Raw genomic sequence first — 21967 nt, 5'->3', positions numbered from 1 at the left:
GAAAGAGACCCAAAAAAATCGAAGAGACGGTTTAAAATTTTATTATGCAAGTGTAACGTGTAAAATATATGGATTTCTAGATATCTGGATTTCCCTCTTCTGTCTCAAAGTGCTGCTTCTGATCGGTTGTTACTAGTATATAAACTATATACCATTTGGTCGTATTCTGAAAAAAAATACAAAAACTGGAAGCAGTGCTAACTAGAAACTCTCATTCCCTTACATGATAACAAATACCTTTTGACCACTAAATTGATTTGATTCAAATATAAAATAGAAGGCGCACAAATGTAATAAAGATTCTGTGAAAGTTTCATTGTATTTCAGAGCCCAGAGATTGGTAACCCTATGCGTAAAGGAAGGAATGAAGTACGACTGTTCCTATCACTATAACACCGCCGCCACCACCACCACCACCAATACATACAAAGTAACAAATGTAAATGAGCAACTCGGACTCTTATGGCAAGCCAAACTGGACAAAAATCAATATTTTGTAATATTAGAAAATATTTTTTTAATATTATAAAATCATTTTTTTAATATTAGAAAATATTTTTTTAATATTAGAAATTGATTTTGTAATATTAAAAATTCATTTTCTAATATTACAAATTTCTGATTTAGTAACATTATGAAGTATCACACATTTAGTAATATTACAAATTGAATCTGTAATATTAGAAAATGAATTTGTAGAAATCGCTTTGCGATATTGCAAAATTAGCCACATTTTTGATATTACAAAATGATTTTGTAATATTAAAAAATCGTAATTGAATACAACAAATCCATTTTCTAATATTAGAAAATCAATTTCTTATATTAAAAAATCATTTTTAATATTAGATATTCAATTGAATTTTTAATATTAAAAAAGGGTTTTGTGATATTAGAAATCAAATTTGTAATACTAAAAAATGAATTTATAATACTAAAAAATGAATTTGTAATACTATTTGTAATACCAGGTGCACCGGTAGGGTAAGCGTCCTCTGTTTTTCTAGAAACCCCTGCCGAGTTGCTAAAAAAAGTCAAGTCCGGGGTAGACGAAAGAGGAAATGAATTCAAAGGTATTGAATATGATATGAAGGGACTCCATACGATGTATGGTTTACACAGATATCCGGATTATTTATAGGCGTCGGTTTTTACGGGTTTTACTGTAGCAGTACAAACTATAATATTACCTTTCCTGTAAATTATTATATCACTCTCAATCTGGATAACACCCACAAAGTTCAGGATCAAACTTTTGTAAGGCGGGACACTTCAGTTCAATAGAGCCCAACGTACCTAGGTCGATTTCAAAATATTCTGATCCTTGTAGTGATGGCTTTAATGGACACACTAAACAGAGGAAACAATAGTTTACAATACATTGTACATATTGTAGTGATTTGTTATAGAGCATAATTAAGTTCGACGATGTCCTAAAGCATACTCAGTATCTAAGTACAAATTCATGTAGGAATCACGCTGACTGTACAAAATACCATGACTGTGATTCATAAAAAAACTAGTTTTAATATTGGTAATTAATTTTTATTTAATTTTTTGCAAAAATATTATTCAAATGCACCTTCCAAGTAATCCCTGTACACTATAAATATAACAGATTTAGATGGTGGATTGCGAGAAATTCATACATTGACATTTAAATGAAAGTATCCAACATCAGATCAAAATATTATAATGTTTTTGGATTGGTTCTGAGGCAAAATTGTTTCGGAAGCTACAATGAATTATAGAAACGTCTAATATGGAGAAGAAGTTTGTTCTTTGATACGAAAAACAACCTAGCAAAAACGAAAAACAAGAATTGTCAGAGAATTTGAGTCACAATAGGGGGTTTGCGTTGTCTCAACTGTTCTTCCCTGCTTACTCTCAGCCGTTCATATTTAATTGGCTATACATTGTTTGACACGCCTCTGTCCATGAGCACGTCCTTCAATATTTCGTTCGATTATTCAAAAAAATTTTAGATTTTAATAAATATGCCCAAAATATTACTTATAGCCATTACTTAAAGTACGCTTTCGTTTTTCATTCTTTTTCTAAATTTTCATTACGGAGAGACAATATACACCACAGAGGGTACATGTGTTCCACGTGCTTTAACATTGATGTTTGTTGATAGAGAAAAAAAACAGGACTTACAAGTTGCCTTACCAGTTGCTGTCGTCTTTTGTACTGTTGTTGATGTCGTAGGGATCGATGTCGTCGAAGTTGAAGCAGTTGTCGTTGTTAATGTTGGTTGTGTTTTCTTTGTTGTCGACGTTGTGGTTGATTTTGATGTTGATGTTGATGTTGAAGTTTCCGACGTCCTTTCTTGGGTTGGCGTTGTTTTTGTCGTGGTAGATTGTTCGGTTGTCGTAGGAATATCTATTACAAGAGTGTTTACAAAGTTAACAAATTTAAGACGTTGATGAATTTCAAACAGTTGCACATGACTTTAGATACAAACACTTTTTTCCTCCAGAGGTGTTATAATTCACATGTGATCGTAAATATATCACTACATTTTTTTTTAATTGACAAGGGAGAACTCAGTTATTATGTAAAAATCGTAAAATAATTTTGTGAAGTTTTTGCAAATCAATTTTCTCGAAAAAGTAAAACTCCGATGAACAAACCTGATACCGAAACACAGTCACACTTTGGCATGTAAAATATTTTCCCTGTAGAGCACATGAATACCAGTTCTCCCCAAACTGGAACTGTTTTCTCATAATATCTCTCTCCCAGAGCAGACTTTCTCTTTTCACAGGCTGAAATAATGGAGTAAGTTCTAGCGATCATAAATGATTTAGTAACAAAATGGTATTATCTTTGTATTTGTGCAGACGGGGATTACAGATCATTTGTGCGGGGGTCCGAGCTAATATTGGTTAACTGATTTTTTGTTGGTTTAAATTGAATAAAGATTTTTTTAAATAAACAAAAAGAGGGATTCCAAGCGGCGGACCCCATGGATCTGCAAACGCCATGTCGTGTCGCTATGAATTTTCCCCTAAGATCAAATGTGAACTCTTTGGCCTCACCTAAATATTATGTGTTTTAATCATTCTCTGTCAGTCCAAATATATCTGTTAATTTCAAAATTTCCCAAGTATTGTTTTGCTAAATATTTGTTATGTCGGAAAAATTTTATCATATTAAATATATTTGGATGTCGACGTTTTGGCATAATAAAAACTTACGATGGATACATTTGGAAGTCCGGGATGCAATTTACTACAATAATAAAATGTTTTTGAAACCTTACATAGAGTTGTCAAAATCATCGTTGTGCCAGTTGTCGTAATAGGAGCTCGTCGGGTAGTTTCCAGTAAATGCGTTATCGTTGGTTTTTGACTCGATTTTGATGTTGACATGGAATACGTCGTTTTAACTGAAGTTGATGGTGTCGTCGTGGAAAACAACCTCAGTGTCGTACTCGTCGGTTCAAGTTTTGTCGTTGTCCTCGTCAATTTCGATGTGGTACCTGTTGTTGTAATCGGTTTCTTAGAAATAGTTGTTGGAAGATTCGAAGTTGTTGCTGCGGGCGTCAAGGTCTCTTGAGGGTTGTTTGAAGTTCGTGTAAGTTTAGTGGTGGTTCGTGTTGTCGTCGTCGTTGATGGTATCGATGTTGTTTCTTTGGAATTTTGAGGTATCATCGGGTGAAGCTTCTTGGTAGATGTTGTCGGTGCCATTGTTGTTGTCGACATTGATGTTGTAGGCCTCATTGTCGACGTCGTATATTTTGTTGTTTGAACAGGATGTATAGTCAATTTAACAGATGTTGACCCCATTGAGGGCGTTGTTGGTGGGTCACTGGTGGTTAAAGTTGCTGTAGTTGTTGTTGATGATATAGTTGATGTTGTTGCTTTTGGTATTTTCGCTATGTCGCCTACAGTTGTTGAAAATATCATTATAATTACGATACTGTTGTATAAACTACATTAATTTTTTTCACAAATATATGTCATAGTTTTGTAGTTTTTGGTTTGCTTTATTAGACCTGTTTCTAGACAATTGTGTGAATTATTGATCATATACTAGATATATAGGAGGAATACAAACATCGTAACGAGAAAACATACTGATAACTGATTGATTGAAAATTAGGGTTTAACGTCCTAGCAGCAATATTTCAACTATATTCAGACAATGAACATGAAATGGGTGATAAAATGTACATGAAATGATGATGAAATGAAAAATGGGATGGGACACAAGGATAATAGGATCGACAAATTTTGATTGCCACTAGAAAAAGGGGAGGGATGGGTAAGGTCGGTAATTTAGCCTCCTGTGGCGGAGCGCTAAGGTTCCTACTCCTATCGAATACCACAGCAGGGTTCTTTAACGTGCGAGAAACGTGGCATCTTTCCAAACACGGTGCACCACTATGGTTTGCGGTCAGGTTTTCCGTATTATAGCCTGACAACCCCAGCACGAAACACGTCAGGGGTACCCCATTCCACCACCTGGGGCACATATCCCAGTGGCTCTGTAGGCAGAGCGCCTAGCCCCGGCTAGGTTTCTGAGCACTAGTTAGTCGCCTTTCACGTCAAGCTTTGCATTGCTGCAGGCCTATTCTTTTGACACCCGGGCCTGCACGGGGCCATACTGATAACGGTTGTTTCTAAATTTCAAAAGTAAAATTTTCCGTTTTACATTCGTGTAACATTTTGTTTAAAGCTTCTGTATAAGTCTTGTGTCCAGCGAAACATTAAATTTTTGTTGTTGATTCCGGAAGTCAAACATCACTTCTGATATATTTACCGGAAGCACTTCTAGAAACCATAAGTATTGAAATGAAATTTTTAACACTTTTGGGCCAGATATAACAAATACTTGCTTCTTGATAAACATGTACAATACAGCTTGACAAACTCATGATTAACAGGACAAACGTTGTTTATCCAAATATTCAGTTCTGCTATGTACTCATTATACCCATCAGGCGATTTGGTATGAGGACAGTCTGAAAATAGTAAAACAAAAAAAAATTGGATGTAATTTATTATTTACTCACTTGTATATACAGGATATATTTCAATTCCAGACGATTAAACAAGTAAGCCCTCAATTTGCTGTAAAACTATGAAATTACCTTTTTTATGAGAAAAATAAGTGTGATTGAGTAGTTGCAATAGGTAAATTCCGAAACTGATTGGTTGCATTATACATACAAGGCTAAAAACCACTAATTCCACTTTCCATAGGCTTCTATGCTAATTTCACAATATTCAATGGCTTCTCTGGACTTTACCTTAACTTTAACCTGCAGAGGACTATATATCAGCATGATTCTACGTATGTCAGCTCACAATCCTCAGAATGGCATGTGGGGTTAACAGACTTGCAGTGCAGTACTGGTCACCGGAAGTGAAGGGTCTATAAATAGCATGGGAAATCCCAGTGTTTTCACAAGATAGGGGTATATTTAAAAATCATTATGGAGATTAGGCTTCACATCACAAGAAGCAAAATGCACCTATAAAATGTACAGAAATGTTTTTCCTTTCAGAAACTGTTTAAATTTTTTAAATAAGATGAGAACTTTTTTCACAGCACTATGAGGAACAGGGGTAATTTCTGCGTAGGACTATTTTTGCGTACGTTCCAAATGCTCATTGGTTGAATTGGTGGTCTGTAACCTACATGCATATTTTGAATATTCCATGGTCAATTTAAATGGAATAATAGTTGTGACCGTATGGAGGGATTGTTGTTGCTGACAAATTACTAAGAACAATTGAAATTGTCTGCAAATGTTTATTGGCAACGTTTTGGTCATTGTGCAGGCGGGACCTACCTGGTACTATTGATTCGTCTACTGAGATTAAAAAACGTACCTTGAGCACTCGGGGTGGTCAAAGAAGGGATCATTGTTATTGAAAACCTACCTGAAACAGTTGGAATAAGCAACGGAAGGACCTATTTGGTACAGTTGGGACCGTTGTTACTGACAGCCCACCTGGTACAGTTGGGACTGTAAATAAATGGACCGTTGTTATTGACAACCTACATAGAATTTACCGTGGGGATTGTTATTTGGGACAGTTATTACTCACAACTTACCTGGAACCATGGGGATCGTTCAAGGTGGAACCATTGTTTTTTACAACTTACCTGGACTGCGGGGATCGTTAAAGGAGGAACCGTTGTTATTTACCTAACTTACCTTTAACCGTGGGGATCGTTAATGGAGGAACCGTTGTTATTGGTACAACGATGATCTCAGCAGAACCTGAAAATAATGATTTTTAGGATTATTAATTCATTTAACTCACAAAATAATATTCATTAGTGCAGCCTCATAATGGGAACATTTATATGTCCTCCAATTAGGTTTATGACCACAAAAGGGAGAATTATTAGTATTATTTTCGTACACAAGAAATAACTGCGTGAAAAAAAAATCCGAAGCAAAAAGCGAACTCTATGGACTTTAAATTGAAGATATTTTTAATCTAATGGTGCGAGAACCAGCAAAAGTGATATGTATTGAATTACGACAAGAAGAATGGCCGAAAGAAAAAAGAAAGTTCTGTGGAGGAAATGGGGAAATGGGAAGCATAATAAACAAATTTGTGACCTACCATCGGGATGACACGAACACATATTGACATCGAAAACCATCTCAGAAGGACAATCGTTGGAAACCCATACTCCGAGGTCCGGGACATATTCTTTATATGACCTTTGACCAACAGGTATATATGGACAATCTGAAATTGTTATAGAATGGTTTTGTACATGTTTAAACAAAACTTGTGTAGTCGTTTTGAATACCTAGAGGTGTTGTTTCTTGCTGATCATTGTTTTTTCTGTGTTCTTTTTTCTTAACATTTTCTGCGCTACGGGTCACTTATGGGGCATTTTTTATACTACGTTCAGTGCCACTTTTGAATTAAAATGTTTGAGGAATTCATTACACAGATCAGACGTATGCATGAAATTTAACGCAACTAAAGTATTTAAGCACCATTCTGTGTGAGACTCAGACAATGAATGGCACAATATTTTTCTCAATTTGGACTTTTTCTTTGCTCAAATACATCTAGAAAGAAAACAACTGGAAAGCTATTTAAATTTATCCTGAAGCATTGGCTACGTTGATATTTTTTTTGGTGTTTTTTACTGCTTATATAAGGAAACAGTTGGGGAAAATTTCCCACCCTTTTTCCATAGTGCATTTCAACTAAATCTGACCTATCAATATCTTAAAACAGCAAACTTTACAAACACTTGGACAGTAATTTCTTGAGGTATGAGGTATGGCAAGTCAAGTGAACAAAAATCAATATTTTGTAATATTAGAAATTGAATTTTTAATATTACAAAATCATTTTTTTAATACTAGAAAAGATTTTTTAATATTAGAAATTCATTTTGTAATATTAAAGATTCATTTTGTAATATTACAAATTCCTGATTTAGTAATATTATAAAATATTACACATTTCGTAATATTACAAATTGAATTTGTAATACTAGAAAATGAATTTGTAATATTAGAAAATCAGTCCCATTTTCTAATATTCGAAAATCAATTTCTTATATTAAAAAATCATTTTTTAATATTAGAAATTCAATTGAATTTTTAATATTAAAAAGTGTTTTGTGATGTTAGAAATCTAATTTGTAATATTAGAAAATGAATTTGTAATATTAAAAAATCATTTTTTAATATTAGAAAACACTTATTTTCTAATATTACAAATTCATTTTCTAATATTACAAATTCATTTTTGTAACTCATTTTTGTCCACTTTGGCTTGCCATAATGAGGTATAAATACTTGGATAATGCAATAAAATCTCTGCGTATTATTTCTTCATATACATTTTGCCTGATTTTTAGATGGAGAAGTACTTAAAACATGAATGAATTTATTTTTACTTGAATAAATTCATTGTCTTACAATGGATTCAAAGAATATCAAAACAAAATGTTGGCTTATGGAGGTAAACCTTGGGTAAGGGACACAACTCTTTACAAATCTTTGGAACGATATGCAGCATTTTTCATCAATTTCAAGTTAGCATCAAAGTAACTTGGACTGATTTCATTCTATATCAAATGAAAGCTTGAAAGACTTTAGTGAGATTGAATGTGATACAAACACTGATTTCATGAGTTGTATCCCTTACCCTGGGTCTACCTCATTATGTTAGCTTTTTGATTTGTAGGGCTAACATGGATCACTAGTTTGTTGTTGTTTGTTTGTTTGTGCGGGTGGTTTGTTTGTTTGTTTTTTTGTTCGAGGTTCGTTCAAATTGAGAAATACATACTGTAAACAAGTTGACACTATAATAATGCATGTACACCAATGGAATAACCCACCGAATTAATACAATGTAGTAAGCACACATACGTCCATTCACAAACAACCAGTTAAGTTGTAATTGACATCTCTTTCTATATGCAACATACTGTTATAATGTACTTACTAGGATTAGTGACGACATCATGTACCGTAGTAGACTCAGGAAGTGCAGTAACGACTGTAAATAAAACAAAACTATAAGATCACAATGACATTTTCTCCCAGACTTTGTTTGAATCTCTTGCTATTGTGTATTCTTTTAAGCGCAATGCTCACTAACTTGATTCTCCATCACTCCCTCCCCCCCCACACACACACACACCCAATAGATAAAATGCACCTCTTTACCTCTAACTTGATTTGGATCAACATCTTAAATAAGAGGTACAAAATAGGAATATGTAGTAAAGATTCTGTGAAAGTTCCATTAAGTTTCATTTAGTGGTGTATGGGGAGTAACGGATAATAGATGGGTACCCCCGCTACGTTAGAAAAGTAAGGAAGAGAGGGGTAGTACGGACGGAAGGAAGGACGGACACTCGTTTTAAAATATAATAATGGGTGAATTGATTGGGATCTCAGTGAAACCCTTTAAAGTTGTTGCCTTAAAGAATAAATTTACATGTGACTTATTGGGCATCATGTTTCCCTTCAAATGACTAGCCGAAGTCGTTGCTTTAATGATAAAAAAATAAATTGGAAATCTTAAGGAAAAAGAACTTTAGACTTATATATTACCAACACCTTCCTGCACACAATGGCACAGCAGGACATTAAAAACCATTCCAGCATGGCAGCTGATAGTGACCCAGTCTTGAACTGATTCCTCGAACTTTTGATAAGCGTCTTGTCCAATAGGTTTCAAATCACAATCTAGAAAGTAGAATACATGACCTTTTTTAAAGGGGAGTGGGCTGTGATGAAATTTTCTATTCTGTCTTATTATTTTGAGAAAAAAAAATTCTTAAGTTTTCAATTTCCTTGAAATATTAAGAAAGGAATTTTGGGTTTTCCATTTGGTTAAACTACAGAAAGTGTTTGGTAAACATAAATTGTGGTGATACATTTAAAACCTAAAGCCAAACTAAAAATAAAAAAAAACTAAAACCAAAATAAAAATAAAGAAAAAAAACTATTTTGCTTGTCGACAGGCACGGTCCTTATCAGAATAACATGGTGATACATTTAAAACCTAGAAACCGAGCGAAAAATAAAAAAAAAAGACTATTTTGCTTGTCGACCGAGACGGTCCTTATCAGAGTAATGTCAAAAGTGATACACGTTATTTTATGATAACAATTTAACATTTGAAAATTGAAATTTACAGAAAATAAATGAAAAAAGAAAGTTATTGTGATCCTCACCAGGATTCAGTTACTACATAGGTATATTACACAGTTATTACCATTTCATATAAAAATAACAAAATGCTTTTTTATTTGGTTTTACATAGTCATGTGGTATTTTTTAATGTCGATACCATATCGAAACGACATTGTCACACAGAAATGTCCAGGAATCATTACATGGTAATGCCCTCTTCAGATTTTCAATTGAATAAACACAATTGTTGCTCGTTCAGAAGGCATGACGGCCTCTGGGAGGTGATAAATGCCTTCAAAGTTGATCGTGCCCTCGCCTACGGCTCGATACAATGTCAACGTTTCAGGCAATATAATAACTTGGGTGGTCAATTTATCATGATAATTATACTCTACATAGACAACAATTGTATCAATATGATTATTACGCTTTATTTTCGTTTTTTTTATTTTCGTTTTTTGTTTGTTTGTTTGTTGTTTTATTTTGTTTTGTATTTTGGCATGCACCCATGTGGCTTACTTGGATTGGTGACTGTTACTGGAGGGCTTGTTGGCTTTGGTTTGATGGTAGTGACATGGACTAAATCTATAACAAAGAATCACAATTAATGGAACAGAAAAATATCTTGTAGTTAGCCTTAAAACACACATTATGTTAGTTGGAGCATATTACCCTTCTCTTGTACATGTATATTACTCCTAAGAGTAGTTAAGAAATAGATCACCGAGGTGATAAATAACGACATAAATGGCCAGTCCGTGGTAAAACAATGATAAAATGGAGTTCCCGTGATTTATTTCGACTCTAATAGGACTAGTTTCTTCATATTCCTGAAAAGACACAGCCTGTTAATGCACGAAATGTTTACCAAGGCTGTGCATGGTTTAAAAAGCTTTGTAACACGCCATAATTGAATCAAAGCCTTACCTTTATTCAGACAGGAACAGTGGGCTTGGCTGTAAACCTGTTTGGACGCACATTCATTAGTAACCCAGGCATTTATCTCTGGTACATATTCTATATAGGCCGATAGACCCGCAGGTTGGTAAGCGCAGTCTGCAATTAAATAAAACACATGTTAATACGTCATTATGCCAAGTCAGGGTACTGAGTCTACCTTAGTTGAAGGAACCTAACTAAAGGTACTCTGAACCTCGACTTAAAAGGATGGTGGTAATATGCATTATACAAATGTGTTAAGAACATCCACTGATTGAATATCATAAAATAACATATGGTTGAAAATAAAGTCAAGTTATCATGATTACTGTTTAAGTTAAACGGCAAATAAAGCATGGCAGATAAACGAGGACCCAACAAGAATTACAAGTTCGTCACTGAAGCCATTCGAAAACAAGAAGGGTTTTTTTTTAAGATATATTTATCCCCGGCCAAAACATTTTCGCGATAAATACAGTGTTTTGTTTTATTGTTGTTTTCTTCATCATTGTTTTGTTTTGTTTTGTTTTGTTTATCAATATTGGAGTGATCCGTAGACAAAACAGTACCAAAGGTACATTGAACAGAAAAAAGTCGCACACCATTCTTAAGAACTTAAATAAGAACTGCACTAAAACTGAGAATGAACTCAGGTGCTCCGAAAAAGGGCACACCATTCCTGCTTCCTGCAAGACACCCGTCGTGCTGCTCGTTGAAGGTTAAGGACAGTGTAAGCTTGAGAGCTTATATATACATGTATGACAGATTAGGGCGACTCAGGTCGTTTGTTATAGACCCTTTTGAGAAAAAATTCGGATAGTCGATGTGCATCCGTGGAGCATGCACACTATACATTTCCGGGAGGCAGTATATGTGCCATTTGGTCATCGATTTAAAACAATAAGGTCTATACTGAAAACCGGACCCCCGATGTTGGTCAATAACGTCAAGTTTTCTACCAACGTCTTTCTCAAAAGCTTTTGGAACAAGAACATGTTTTCCTTAGATAACAGTAACGTTCGAAAATATTCAATGCATGTCCTTTTACTGAAAAAATGTCTTGAAATATCATTTATAACTTGAACTGTTCTTTTTATTCAAGAAAATAAATTCTTTTTTTTTAACAGGAAGGCACTTTCCATGATTACAAATTGTCTTTCATTAAAAACAATTATTTTTTTTTCGGATGCTAGGCCCATAACATATCTTAACAAATAAATACAAGTACGTTTTGACATTCGGTATTCGTTGTCATTACTGTAAGGTGATTCTAAAGTAAAACTAGTATAGGGAATCATTTGAAGCATAAATGAGACACATATATATGTATTGTTTTAATTATTAACGGCTTCCATGGTACCTTTAGTTATATACTTACCTTTGACAATTGGTGGTAACATGTCTACGTAATCAGGAGTTTGTCCTGAAATATCATGATATCATTAATATGCGTACAGTATGAAAAAAGCTTAATAATAGAATCAAGAAATCAAAATATCGGCAGGGTTTATATGCACCCTTGTTAACATCCCATTCTCTTATGTACAATGAATTAGCTTTAGCAAATCGTATTTCGCATTCAGATGCAGCAACTGTTTTCCTTGCTTACTATGAAACTACAGCTAAGTTCCATGATCAACTACAGTACCGCTTCCTCACTGAATACAGTCACCCTCTGCGCGGATATTGGATCACCCAATTTTTAAAAAAAAAAAATCTAAGCAATAAACCAATCAAAAGTATCTTTCTTTCAGACAGGAAAAATCACGTGGTACAAAAAAGTACTTTCTAAATAAAAAATAAACTAATCAAAACATAATTACCTTCTATGAGACATGTGCACCACGTGGTGCTGAAAATTTCCCCAGAAGAACAGTAATATGTCAACCAATCTCCTAAGCTGTCTATATACTCTTTGTATGATGATACGCCATCTTTGACGTATTTGCAATCTGAAAACAAAATCATAGTCTCACAAGTTGCACACATTCCTATAGGGTTTGTTCTCGTCCTAGTTTCATCTTCCCTTCCGAAATTTTCTATGTTGCATTTTATTGTTAAAATCCAGGATCTTGAAACGCTGCATTACTATGCAAAATTTTCTATTTTATGCTTTTTTTTAACATGTAGAACTAGATCTTAACGAAAATTTTACATGAAAAAATGTTTTACTTTAAATACTGAACGCAGTGTTGTGCTAATGACAAATCTCTATCCATGCATTTGAATGGTAAACGGTGACACATTCTCACGAAACCACGGAGTCATGTGACGAGACTTGTTCATACCTTATTCCGCATCAAAGGTCATATTGTCTGTCACGGACATGGCCGAGTGGTTCCGAATTCCTGCCGCGTCCAATTAAATTTGGAGTAAAGGATAGGTGAACAGAAAGTAAAAATGTTGCTTCCTCGGTATTCGCTTCGAAATTAGCTGAGTGCCGCTGATGAAATATATTTTTTAAAACTAAATATCAACTTATTAATAAGACATATCTATGAATAAATATTTCGTTCTATTTTAAAGCTGTTATTTTCGTTGAAGGGAAAAAATTCCTCACTTTATACGAGAACCTATGCTTACTTGTGGGAGGCTTTATAGGTGGTCTTGTTGTCATGGGGACAGTACTTGTTTCCGGTTCATTTGTGTTTGTCGCTGCAAAAAAAAAATTATAACTCTAAATTAAAACAAAATCCCTAAGGTATCGAAATTTGCCCTACAAATAAAAATATTGTTCATTTGCTTGATAGGTGTGTACTCTCACACAGTCGACATTTAAATGCCTTCTCTAGTAAAACTCTTGATTTCTTTCTGCCATTTGTGTTACTTGTAGTTTTCAAAGTTGTTTAATTGCATTTGGAAAGAGGGGTTCAGGTGAGTTAAATAGGGTAAATTTTTAATCATTTGCACATTAACCGTTTTAGAGCAAATAAACTATCATGTCAAGTTTCGATTACTAAATTATAGACGTTTCTGACATCACATGTCTAAAATTCCAGAAAATAATAAAAACTTTGATAAGCAACGAACATTTGTTCCCTCAAATGATACAACAATCATAGTAATTAACAATCTAAAGGCGTACATTTCTGTGGCGGATCCAGACATTTTGAAAACGGCGTGCCAACCGGAGTTCCACAACAGAAGAGAGTGTTCGAACATAATTTGCAATCTTTTGTCAATTTTACACGTGAAAATGACAAATTTTCCAATAAAAAAGACAGGTGCCAACCCCTGCACCCTCCCCCTGGATCCGCCTCAGCACCGTATTCATTCTTATTACAGACCCCCCCCCCCATTGTTCATGTACCAAAACAGATTAATAGCTTTTTTTAATTAAGTAAACGGTGCATCTTAAACCAGCATGAAGAGGCTGAGTTTACCGCTTTCCATATTATTTTTCAATTTTAAGAAAGGCTGAAATGATTCCTTCAAAATTTATCATAATGTGTGTGTGTGTGTGTTTGTCTGTCTGTTTGCCAGTCTGTCTCCCTTTTTGATTCTGCTTGAGACTCACCTTGAGTTACACATTTACAGTATTTAGGTATGTAAACAGTCCCATGTGGGCAATAGTTGGTAACCCAGTCCTCTATTGAAGGGAAGTATTCTTGATATGCGGTCAAACTTGCCGGTCTATAAGGACAGTCTAGAAACAAACAAAACTGAATTAGAAAGCACTAGAAAAGCAGAGGAAGCTTACCCTACCGGTGCACCTGGTCCATGCTCCCAGTTTTTAATGGAATCCGAATTGCTCATTTGCTTTTGTTACTTTGTATGTATGATTTTAGTTACTTTATGTTCTTCTTTGTGTATGTCTGCTTTCCATGTCTGGTCTTTGTTCCTGGATTGCATTCTTTTGATTACCGCTATAAACTTGGTTCCCTTGATTACTCTTTCAAAACATTAGATGATATGCTGGTGGAGGAAAAAAGTTGTAATTAAGAACAAATTAAAAACGTTGTTACGCGAACTTAAAATGAAAGGGTTACACAATTATATTGTCGATTGTAAATTTTTCGTCGTTAGAAAACATTGGTAAACAATATTGTAGTTAGCACCTGTCAATTTTTCGATCGTTTGTTTGCTGTCTCCGAGCAAGATCAAACCAGAGTAGTTGTCTGCAATGTAGTCCAAAAGTTTATTTTTAAGGTTATTGTTATGTTATAAGTCAAAAACACTCTTAGTTCATTTACACAGTAAAGTTTATTTTAGCTGAGCAGGAGGAGTTGAGAGTGTTTGATATTTATACCAATTGTATAAAGTGCTGGTACGAACTTAATGCACGTAGATCGATTGCTCAATATTTTGAAAGATGGTTTATAAAGAAAACTCTTCACAATTCCCTTTTTATCTTCCACGTTGCTCTACGACCTGAATAAATATTGTCGTTAGGTCTTGGAATAGTTTTACATCCTGAAACTTGTCGTAACCAAAGTGAAGACGAGTTTCACTTTCCCAATTTGCGTTAAATCTGGTTGACAATGGATTACATTTATACGGTGTTGCACTGTATCCTTCTGTATCATGAGAACTGATTTTTTCCGCATGTCATAGTTTTCCTTTCTTCTTTTGTCTGCCCCGGACTTGACTCAGCGCATTTTTATAGAAAAGCGAGGACGTTTACCGTACCGGTGCACCTGTTCCATGCTCCATTTTTCTGTGAAGTCCGAGTTGCGCATTAACTTTTGTTGCTTTGTACTTATTTTTTTTTATTATTATTATTTCATGTTCTTTAATGTGTGTGTCTGTATTCCATGTCTGGATTTTGTCCCTAAATTACATTTGTTTGATTTCCACAAGAATCTTGGTTAACGGAATTAATACGAAGAAAACAAGACCAACAAATATAGCGGAAATACGTCTTCTAACTTAAAACATGATTATCTGAACTGTCTCCATTATGCTGTATTAGTTCAAATTCAATTCTTTATAGTGATCAATTGAAGTTTTTGGTTCTTTCGGTTCCCATGGCAATGTCTCCGATCTTACGGCTGTTGACCCCAGTTGACCTGATGAAAAACTTTTACAGAAAGTCGTATATTCTAAAAGATGTACTGCTGCCATAACGTTTCTTCTTATAATAGTTTCTGCTCCGTAACTTACATGTATGTGGCAATATTATCTCTCAAAATACGTTTACTTGTCTATCTGAATGCATTAATAGTATTCCAAACAATTTAATATTTGCAGAACATTTTCAGGATTTATTTATTAATATATTCAAATGTCTTTTTTTATAATATTGACTTGCCTTGTGGTAACACAGTTACTAATGCTGTAACAGGACGCCTGGTGCTGAAATCTCCTGCAATGGAAAAAAAATAAAACATTTGCGTCATACTTTTACAAATGGGGTTTATCAATTGTCTAGAAAATCGTTAGTTTTAAATATTTCAATTTAAAGTCGAGAAATTGAAATTTCTGATGAATGATTGAAGTATACAGTTCAATGACATACTGAATCAAAATGAGAGTTTAATTATTATGTTCTGGGCGATGACAATTTCCGAATGCCTGTCGGAAAGCTTTTATTAAGAATACAGAATAAAAAAAAATTGGAATACTTTTAATTGGATTGTTTCAAATTAAGCGTTGTTGGTGTTAATAAAATTTATTTTGCAAATAAAACACCCAGAAAGTTGATAAATACTGAAATATTGTTTCATTTGCATTTTATAGTCTGTGCTTTTAAATAATTTGATTAAAAGTCGGGACTCAAAGTAAAAATACCACAAGCAGAAAAAAAAAAACGAAAAAGACATCCATCAAACAAATGAATGTGATTTAGATGTCTGACCTTTCAATGTGGTATTCTACAAGGCGTACATGTATTTTCATAAAACTGTTTTGTTTTTCCCCAATCATATAGGATGAAGCAGTCCCGTATATTATGCAAATGTAAACAAATCACTAACAGACAGAAGTAGCTTTTAAGGTATCAAGTACAACGTGCCAAAATTTCGGAGGATTACATATCCACATTAATATTACATGAATATGAATACCTTTGAATTTGATTAACAGTAAAAAAATAATAATTGAGGAGGAAATTTTAATACTCGGTAAAGTGCACATGCAATAATCATCTCTATAAACCATTCCTCCGGGACACTGTCCCGTCACCCAGTCTCCAACAGCGTCTACAAACTCCTTGTAGACTGACGGATCAGAACCAAGTACCAAACATCCTGAAATAAAAGCATGAAATATTGAAATAAAATTGCTATCGGTTCAGAACCAAGCACCATTAAGCACCATGAAACAGAGCATGAAATACTGAAATAATATTGCTATCGGTTCAGAACCAACTACCGAACACAATGAAATAGTGCGTGAAATATTGGAATGATATTGCTTTCGGTTCAGATTCCTTGAAATAGAGCATGATGGCATTGCTTTTGGTTCAGAACCAAATACCAAACACCATGGATTAGAGCATACAGTACTGGAAAGTCATTGCTTTCGGGTCTGAACCACATACAAAACATTCGATTTAATTCATAAAAAAATAATTGGGGGATGATACTGCCTTCTTGTTAAACTTATTTATGAGAAAGGTTCTACACGTACTTTACGTTAAAAATGCCTTTGATATCACTGAAATATACGATACAAATGTTCTTATGCACAGTTTTGAAATAACACTTAATGCGCATTTAAGTAATGCAAATTGCGACAATTCATCAAGGTTGCATGTTTGAATGAACACAAAAGGCATCTTTGATCCGCTTGCAATATTTTGATAAAATAAAATCCAGTGTAAGTGAAGCGGCAAAACGTTTGTAAGTTAACTGTGCTCTAGGAAAACATAGGTTTTAGTTGTACAAGTTTTCTGTGCTCTGGAAAAACATAGGTTTTAGTTGTACAAGTTAACTGTGCTCTGGGAAAACATAGGTTTTAGTTGTACAAGTTTTCTGTGCTCTGGGAAAACATAGGTTATAGTTGTACAAGTTAACTGTGCTCTGGGAAAACATAGGTTTTAGTTGTACAAGTATTATTATATTTCTAGCTACTTACGTTTTTTCTCACAGCGACATGTCGCTAGGTGAAAAACAGTGCCCGACGGACATGGCAAGTCAATGACTTGTCCCCAGGGTGTGATCTTTCGAAAATATGTATTCCCTAGAGGTGACTCTTCAACGTCACATACTGAAATCATACAAAAAGAAGTTTAATAGTATGGTGACACTGTCCTTTTAAAAATGCATATTCCACATTTTCAACTTCTTAGACCCTTTTTGTCGCCAATTTTTCAATCATTCTTTGCTTTCTTGAGCCGCAAAACAATCAATCGCAGAGTTCGCGTTCTCAAGTGAAAAAATGCACCCAAATAACATACAAACCAATGGCGGATACAAGGGTTCTGGCAAATGATATAACCCCCACCCCCCATGTTCATCCAATATACAGTTAACTCTTTTTTCTAAAGTAAATTATGAATTAAGTGTCAGTCTCTGTAAACATTAGGCATTGCGTGAAATATGGTATGAAAATAAAAACACTATTTTGAAAGTTTAATTTGACTATTTGCACTATCAGAAAGGAACAAAGACCAGATTTGGTAAATTTAGTTATAGTTTCATTGAAATGCACTGAAAATGAACAATATTTCAAGGAAAGATAACTCTGTCAAAAACATAATTTTTTTCTAACATTCTACTGAATTTTTGTGTGTTCAAATCCAATGATGCAGTGATAAAATAATGGTCTTTTTTAATTGAGAATCCTTGAGTGAAACTATATTGTCAAATCGGTGGGTTTTTGACATGCATGTTTCTGATTTTTCCCGTTTTGCCTGATTCTTAAAACAAGTTAAACTTAAGAGAAACCGGAAATATCCCTTCATTAGAAAATAAATTTTATATTTGACCAGAACTAGGTTTTAATGTACTATACTTTATTGTCAATATCTTACATACCTTCTTGTCCCCTCGCCGTAAAATTAAATAACAGTCCAAATAAAAATAAAGGCAGCATTTATTCTTCCTGTAATCAAAATTTACTAAAAAAAAGTTGGCAGTTTTTATGTCTACAATAAAGTATTGCAATTTTTTTTTAAATGGGATTTGTAGATTTAAAATTATCTATCTGTTTAATGATACAAGTTGTTTTACATTAGAACGAGAAAAAAAGATTTTATCAAAATCAAATTTTTATTCGATGTACCTTTAAAATCAATATTTTAACCGTTAACGTAGTGAAAAAATAAATATTTTGATCCGAAAATTCTTCCAAATGTACATGCCCCTCAATATCAAACGGTTGTCCCTTTACAATAAAACTAATCTATTCTGACACGTGTATTCCGAAATCACGTCCTGTCATTTCCAATTACAAGGTGCTTCGGCGAAGAGCTATAGTGGATTATCGCTCTGTTTGAACCCAAGACTTCGATAACAGTAAAGAATTCTAGGGATTTAGTATCTTTTAAAAGTTAGGGTGGCGCTGATGGTTGAAATTTGGTAGCTTTGTAATATAATTGGTGATTATATGCTTCAAGGCCATGATATGCGACCCAAGCATTGTTTTCGAAATTGACCGCTAAAATGATATTTCCTTCAATATTCATCTAACTTAAAGTATATGAAAAACTACTATGTTGCAGCGATATGCAAGTTCTCGTATTATCTAAGCAAGTTTCTTGTTGTTGGTAAAAAATACGGAAACGCTTCAAATATCTCGAATACTTGCACAGCGTGTAAAAAAAGGTTTGGGAAAAGAGACTATAATAACTTACCTTTCAATGCATTTAAAAAAGAACGTATCAAACTCCAAGAAAATCAATGGATACCTTCCTCTATCAACAATATACGAAACTATGGAAAGGTGGAAAAAGATGAGGATTGCCGGGAGAGGAACAATACGTAGATCAACAATAAAAATAAACAGCGATACAATCAGAAACAGAAATTTCTACACAAATGTAGATTTCTATCACTTTCAAATGCCTTTAGGGTAGTGAATTTTTCGACAAATATGTCGAATTAGGAAATATTACTCATTTTTGAAACTTTTTCTAAATTAGGTAAGAGGTCTGGTGATTAAAATTTAAGACAATTAAAATTAGTCACGTCGTGACCCGGAGAAGCCCAATCCCTTTTGATTTGTTCGAGTGTAGGCGATGAAAACACAAACAAATGGTACTCGAATAATTATACTGATCTTGTATATGCTGGTGTCTTCCCCATGTATACATATAGTCGTTCGTGATGTTGAGAAAAACTAAGATTTTTTTTTACTTCTGTAGTCAATGTGACTGTAACACCTTCGAAAAACATCGCATACTGTGATAAAGCTATTTCATAACATTTTTTTTTTCATCCCGGTGGGGTTGTCTCTTTAACATATTCACTACATCCATTCTCGTTATATACCGGAAATTTGGTGTCTAGATTTGACCGCACAAATTGTAGCATCATCGGTGTTGAATTTTTTCTCAAAACAAATTTGAAAATCGCTTGTCCATTTACCTTATTCCTAACCCAAATAAAGAGGCGGCTCCAGAAATGTATAAACTAGTAAACAAAAATCCTTAAAGGGGTGTTCCGATCCAAAAAATTATAAAAGGGATTGCCAGACAATTATTTTCGCATTATTATATACATATATTCTTATCCAAATATTGACAATATCAACAAAATTTTCAAGAAAATGAAGATTCCAGCCCTACCGCCAGATAAATGGAGGATAAGAATAACCACTCTAGGTGTTAAAAAAATAATAAAACTAGACCTCAGTAATAACGGTGTTGTTTACAAAAGTAAATTGTATTTACCATTACCGGTCTAAAATTTGTCAAAACCAGACCCGAATAAAATGGATTCCAGACTAAATCAGAAATCTTCTGAAGTTTCGAAATGTTTTAAGGTTGTAAACCTAGGATAAGGGACATAACTCTTGAAATCAGTGATATGTTTGCATCATATTCAATTTCACCAGAGCATATCAAGCTTTCATTTGAAACAGAATGAAATCCAAGTTACTTTGATGCTTACATGAGATTGATGTAGAATGCTGAATACAAACATGCCAATGATTTGTAAGAGTTGTGTCCCTTAAACTAGGTCTACCTCCTTAAACTATTCTTGCTAACCGAATAAAACTTTCAAATTTAGATATTCGGTATAAACACGGTTCACTTTATAAAAGTTGAAAAATAAACAAAATACCTACTACATTTTCGGAATATAAAAACTGAGAGTTCATTTTACAAGTACATTGTGTATGTGTATCATGTTTCTGGATTAAATGAGGAAAGTTTTCATAAGTAAAATTATATATAACATGCAGTGGATGATTGTGATGTTTTAGTGTTTTTTAATCACGGTATAAAAAATATGAAGGTCTCCATGTGTCGACGGTACGTGTGGATAGACCATTTAGTCTGAACTGCGGGTAATCGATGATCATGCGTAACATATACTTCCGCAAGAAAAGGGTTGGGTATATATTGGGCATGTACAAAGACCATCCCGAAATTAAGACAAATTGGTCTGCTGAATATGAAGGCATAGACAATATTTTACAATTACCAAATCCGAAGTACTTTGTCACAACTTTTATTCAACAAATAGCCAAGAAGGCCGATTGATTTGTTTGTTTATTGGGGTTTAATGCCCGAGCAGCAATATTTCAGCTATATTCAAGCAATGAACATGAAAGGGATGATAAAATGAACATGAAATGATGATGAAATGAAAAATGGGATGGGACACAAGGATATGGGGTCGACAAATTTTCATTGCCACAAGATAAAAGGGGAATGGGTAGGGTTGGGCAATTTAGCCTCCTGTGGCGGAGCGCAAAGGTTCCTACTCCTATCGACTACCACAGTAGGGTTCTTAAACGTGCGAGGAACGTGGCATCTTTCCAAACACGGTGCACCACTATGGTTTGCGGTCAGGTTTTCCGTATTATAGCCTGACAACACTAGCATGTAACACGCCAGGGGTACCCGAATCCACCACCTGGGGCACACATCCCAGTGGCTCTGTGGGCAGAGCGACTAGCCCCGGCTAGGTTTCTGAGCACTATTTAGACGCCTTTTACGACAAGCTTAGCGCTGCTGCAGGCCTCTTCTTTTAACACCCTGACCTGCACGGGGCCGAAGAAGGCCGATTGAAAAAATTAAATAAATATTCATTTCGTCAAGAGACGTCATTTCAACTTAACACAAAAGTTTCATGTAAGTGAACCCTGCATGTAAAAAAACATAGTAATTGCCTTGGTGGCTCGACACATAATTAAAATTAAAATTAAAATGTAATTCATACAATTTTGTAATTCATCATCAAATGTGAAATATATATATATACCCGCAATAATATAAACAAATATATTGTAATAGAAACAATGCGGAACTGTGTGGTATGTAAAATTTAG

General features: G+C 34.2%; 1 protein-coding gene across 1 annotated transcript; it reads right to left on the bottom strand.

Moving 5' to 3' along the window:
- Positions 1-31: 31 nt before the first annotated feature.
- Positions 32-18562, bottom strand: LOC148605721 (uncharacterized). The gene is made up of 21 exons (XM_088547611.1): positions 18505-18562; positions 17603-17734; positions 16645-16773; positions 15837-15890; positions 14103-14231; positions 13153-13240; positions 12409-12665; positions 11964-12008; positions 10443-10702; positions 10319-10322; positions 10166-10231; positions 9062-9196; positions 8448-8501; positions 6594-6722; positions 6176-6241; positions 4847-4972; positions 3269-3892; positions 2637-2771; positions 2173-2385; positions 1191-1350; positions 32-166 (listed from the first exon to the last, which is right to left on the bottom strand). The coding sequence occupies exons 1-20, from the start codon at positions 18560-18562 to the stop codon at positions 1217-1219; spliced, it is 2838 nt and encodes a 945-aa protein (XP_088403737.1). The 3' UTR covers positions 32-166; positions 1191-1216.
- Between the last annotated feature and the right edge of the window lie 3405 nt (positions 18563-21967).

Source organism: Perna viridis, chromosome 10, assembly GCF_037379345.1.
Source record: "Perna viridis isolate PV_CMFRI_1.1 ecotype Kerala chromosome 10, ASM3737934v1, whole genome shotgun sequence".
In the NCBI taxonomy this organism is placed as follows: domain Eukaryota; kingdom Metazoa; phylum Mollusca; class Bivalvia; order Mytilida; family Mytilidae; genus Perna; species Perna viridis.
This window is presented reverse-complemented; position numbering and strand designations above follow the sequence as displayed.

Excerpts from the sequence above, each read along its gene's own strand:
- LOC148605721 (XM_088547611.1), bottom strand. The coding sequence starts at position 18,562 with ATGCTGCCTTTATTTTTATTTGGACTGTTATTTAATTTTACGGCGAGG. Across the intron at positions 15,891-16,644 it reads TTGCATGTGCACTTTACCGA|GAGATTTCAGCACCAGGCGT; the intron begins GTATTAAAATTT and ends TTTCCATTGCAG. Across the intron at positions 6,242-6,593 it reads GTGTTCGTGTCATCCCGATG|GTTCTGCTGAGATCATCGTT; the intron begins GTAGGTCACAAA and ends CATTATTTTCAG.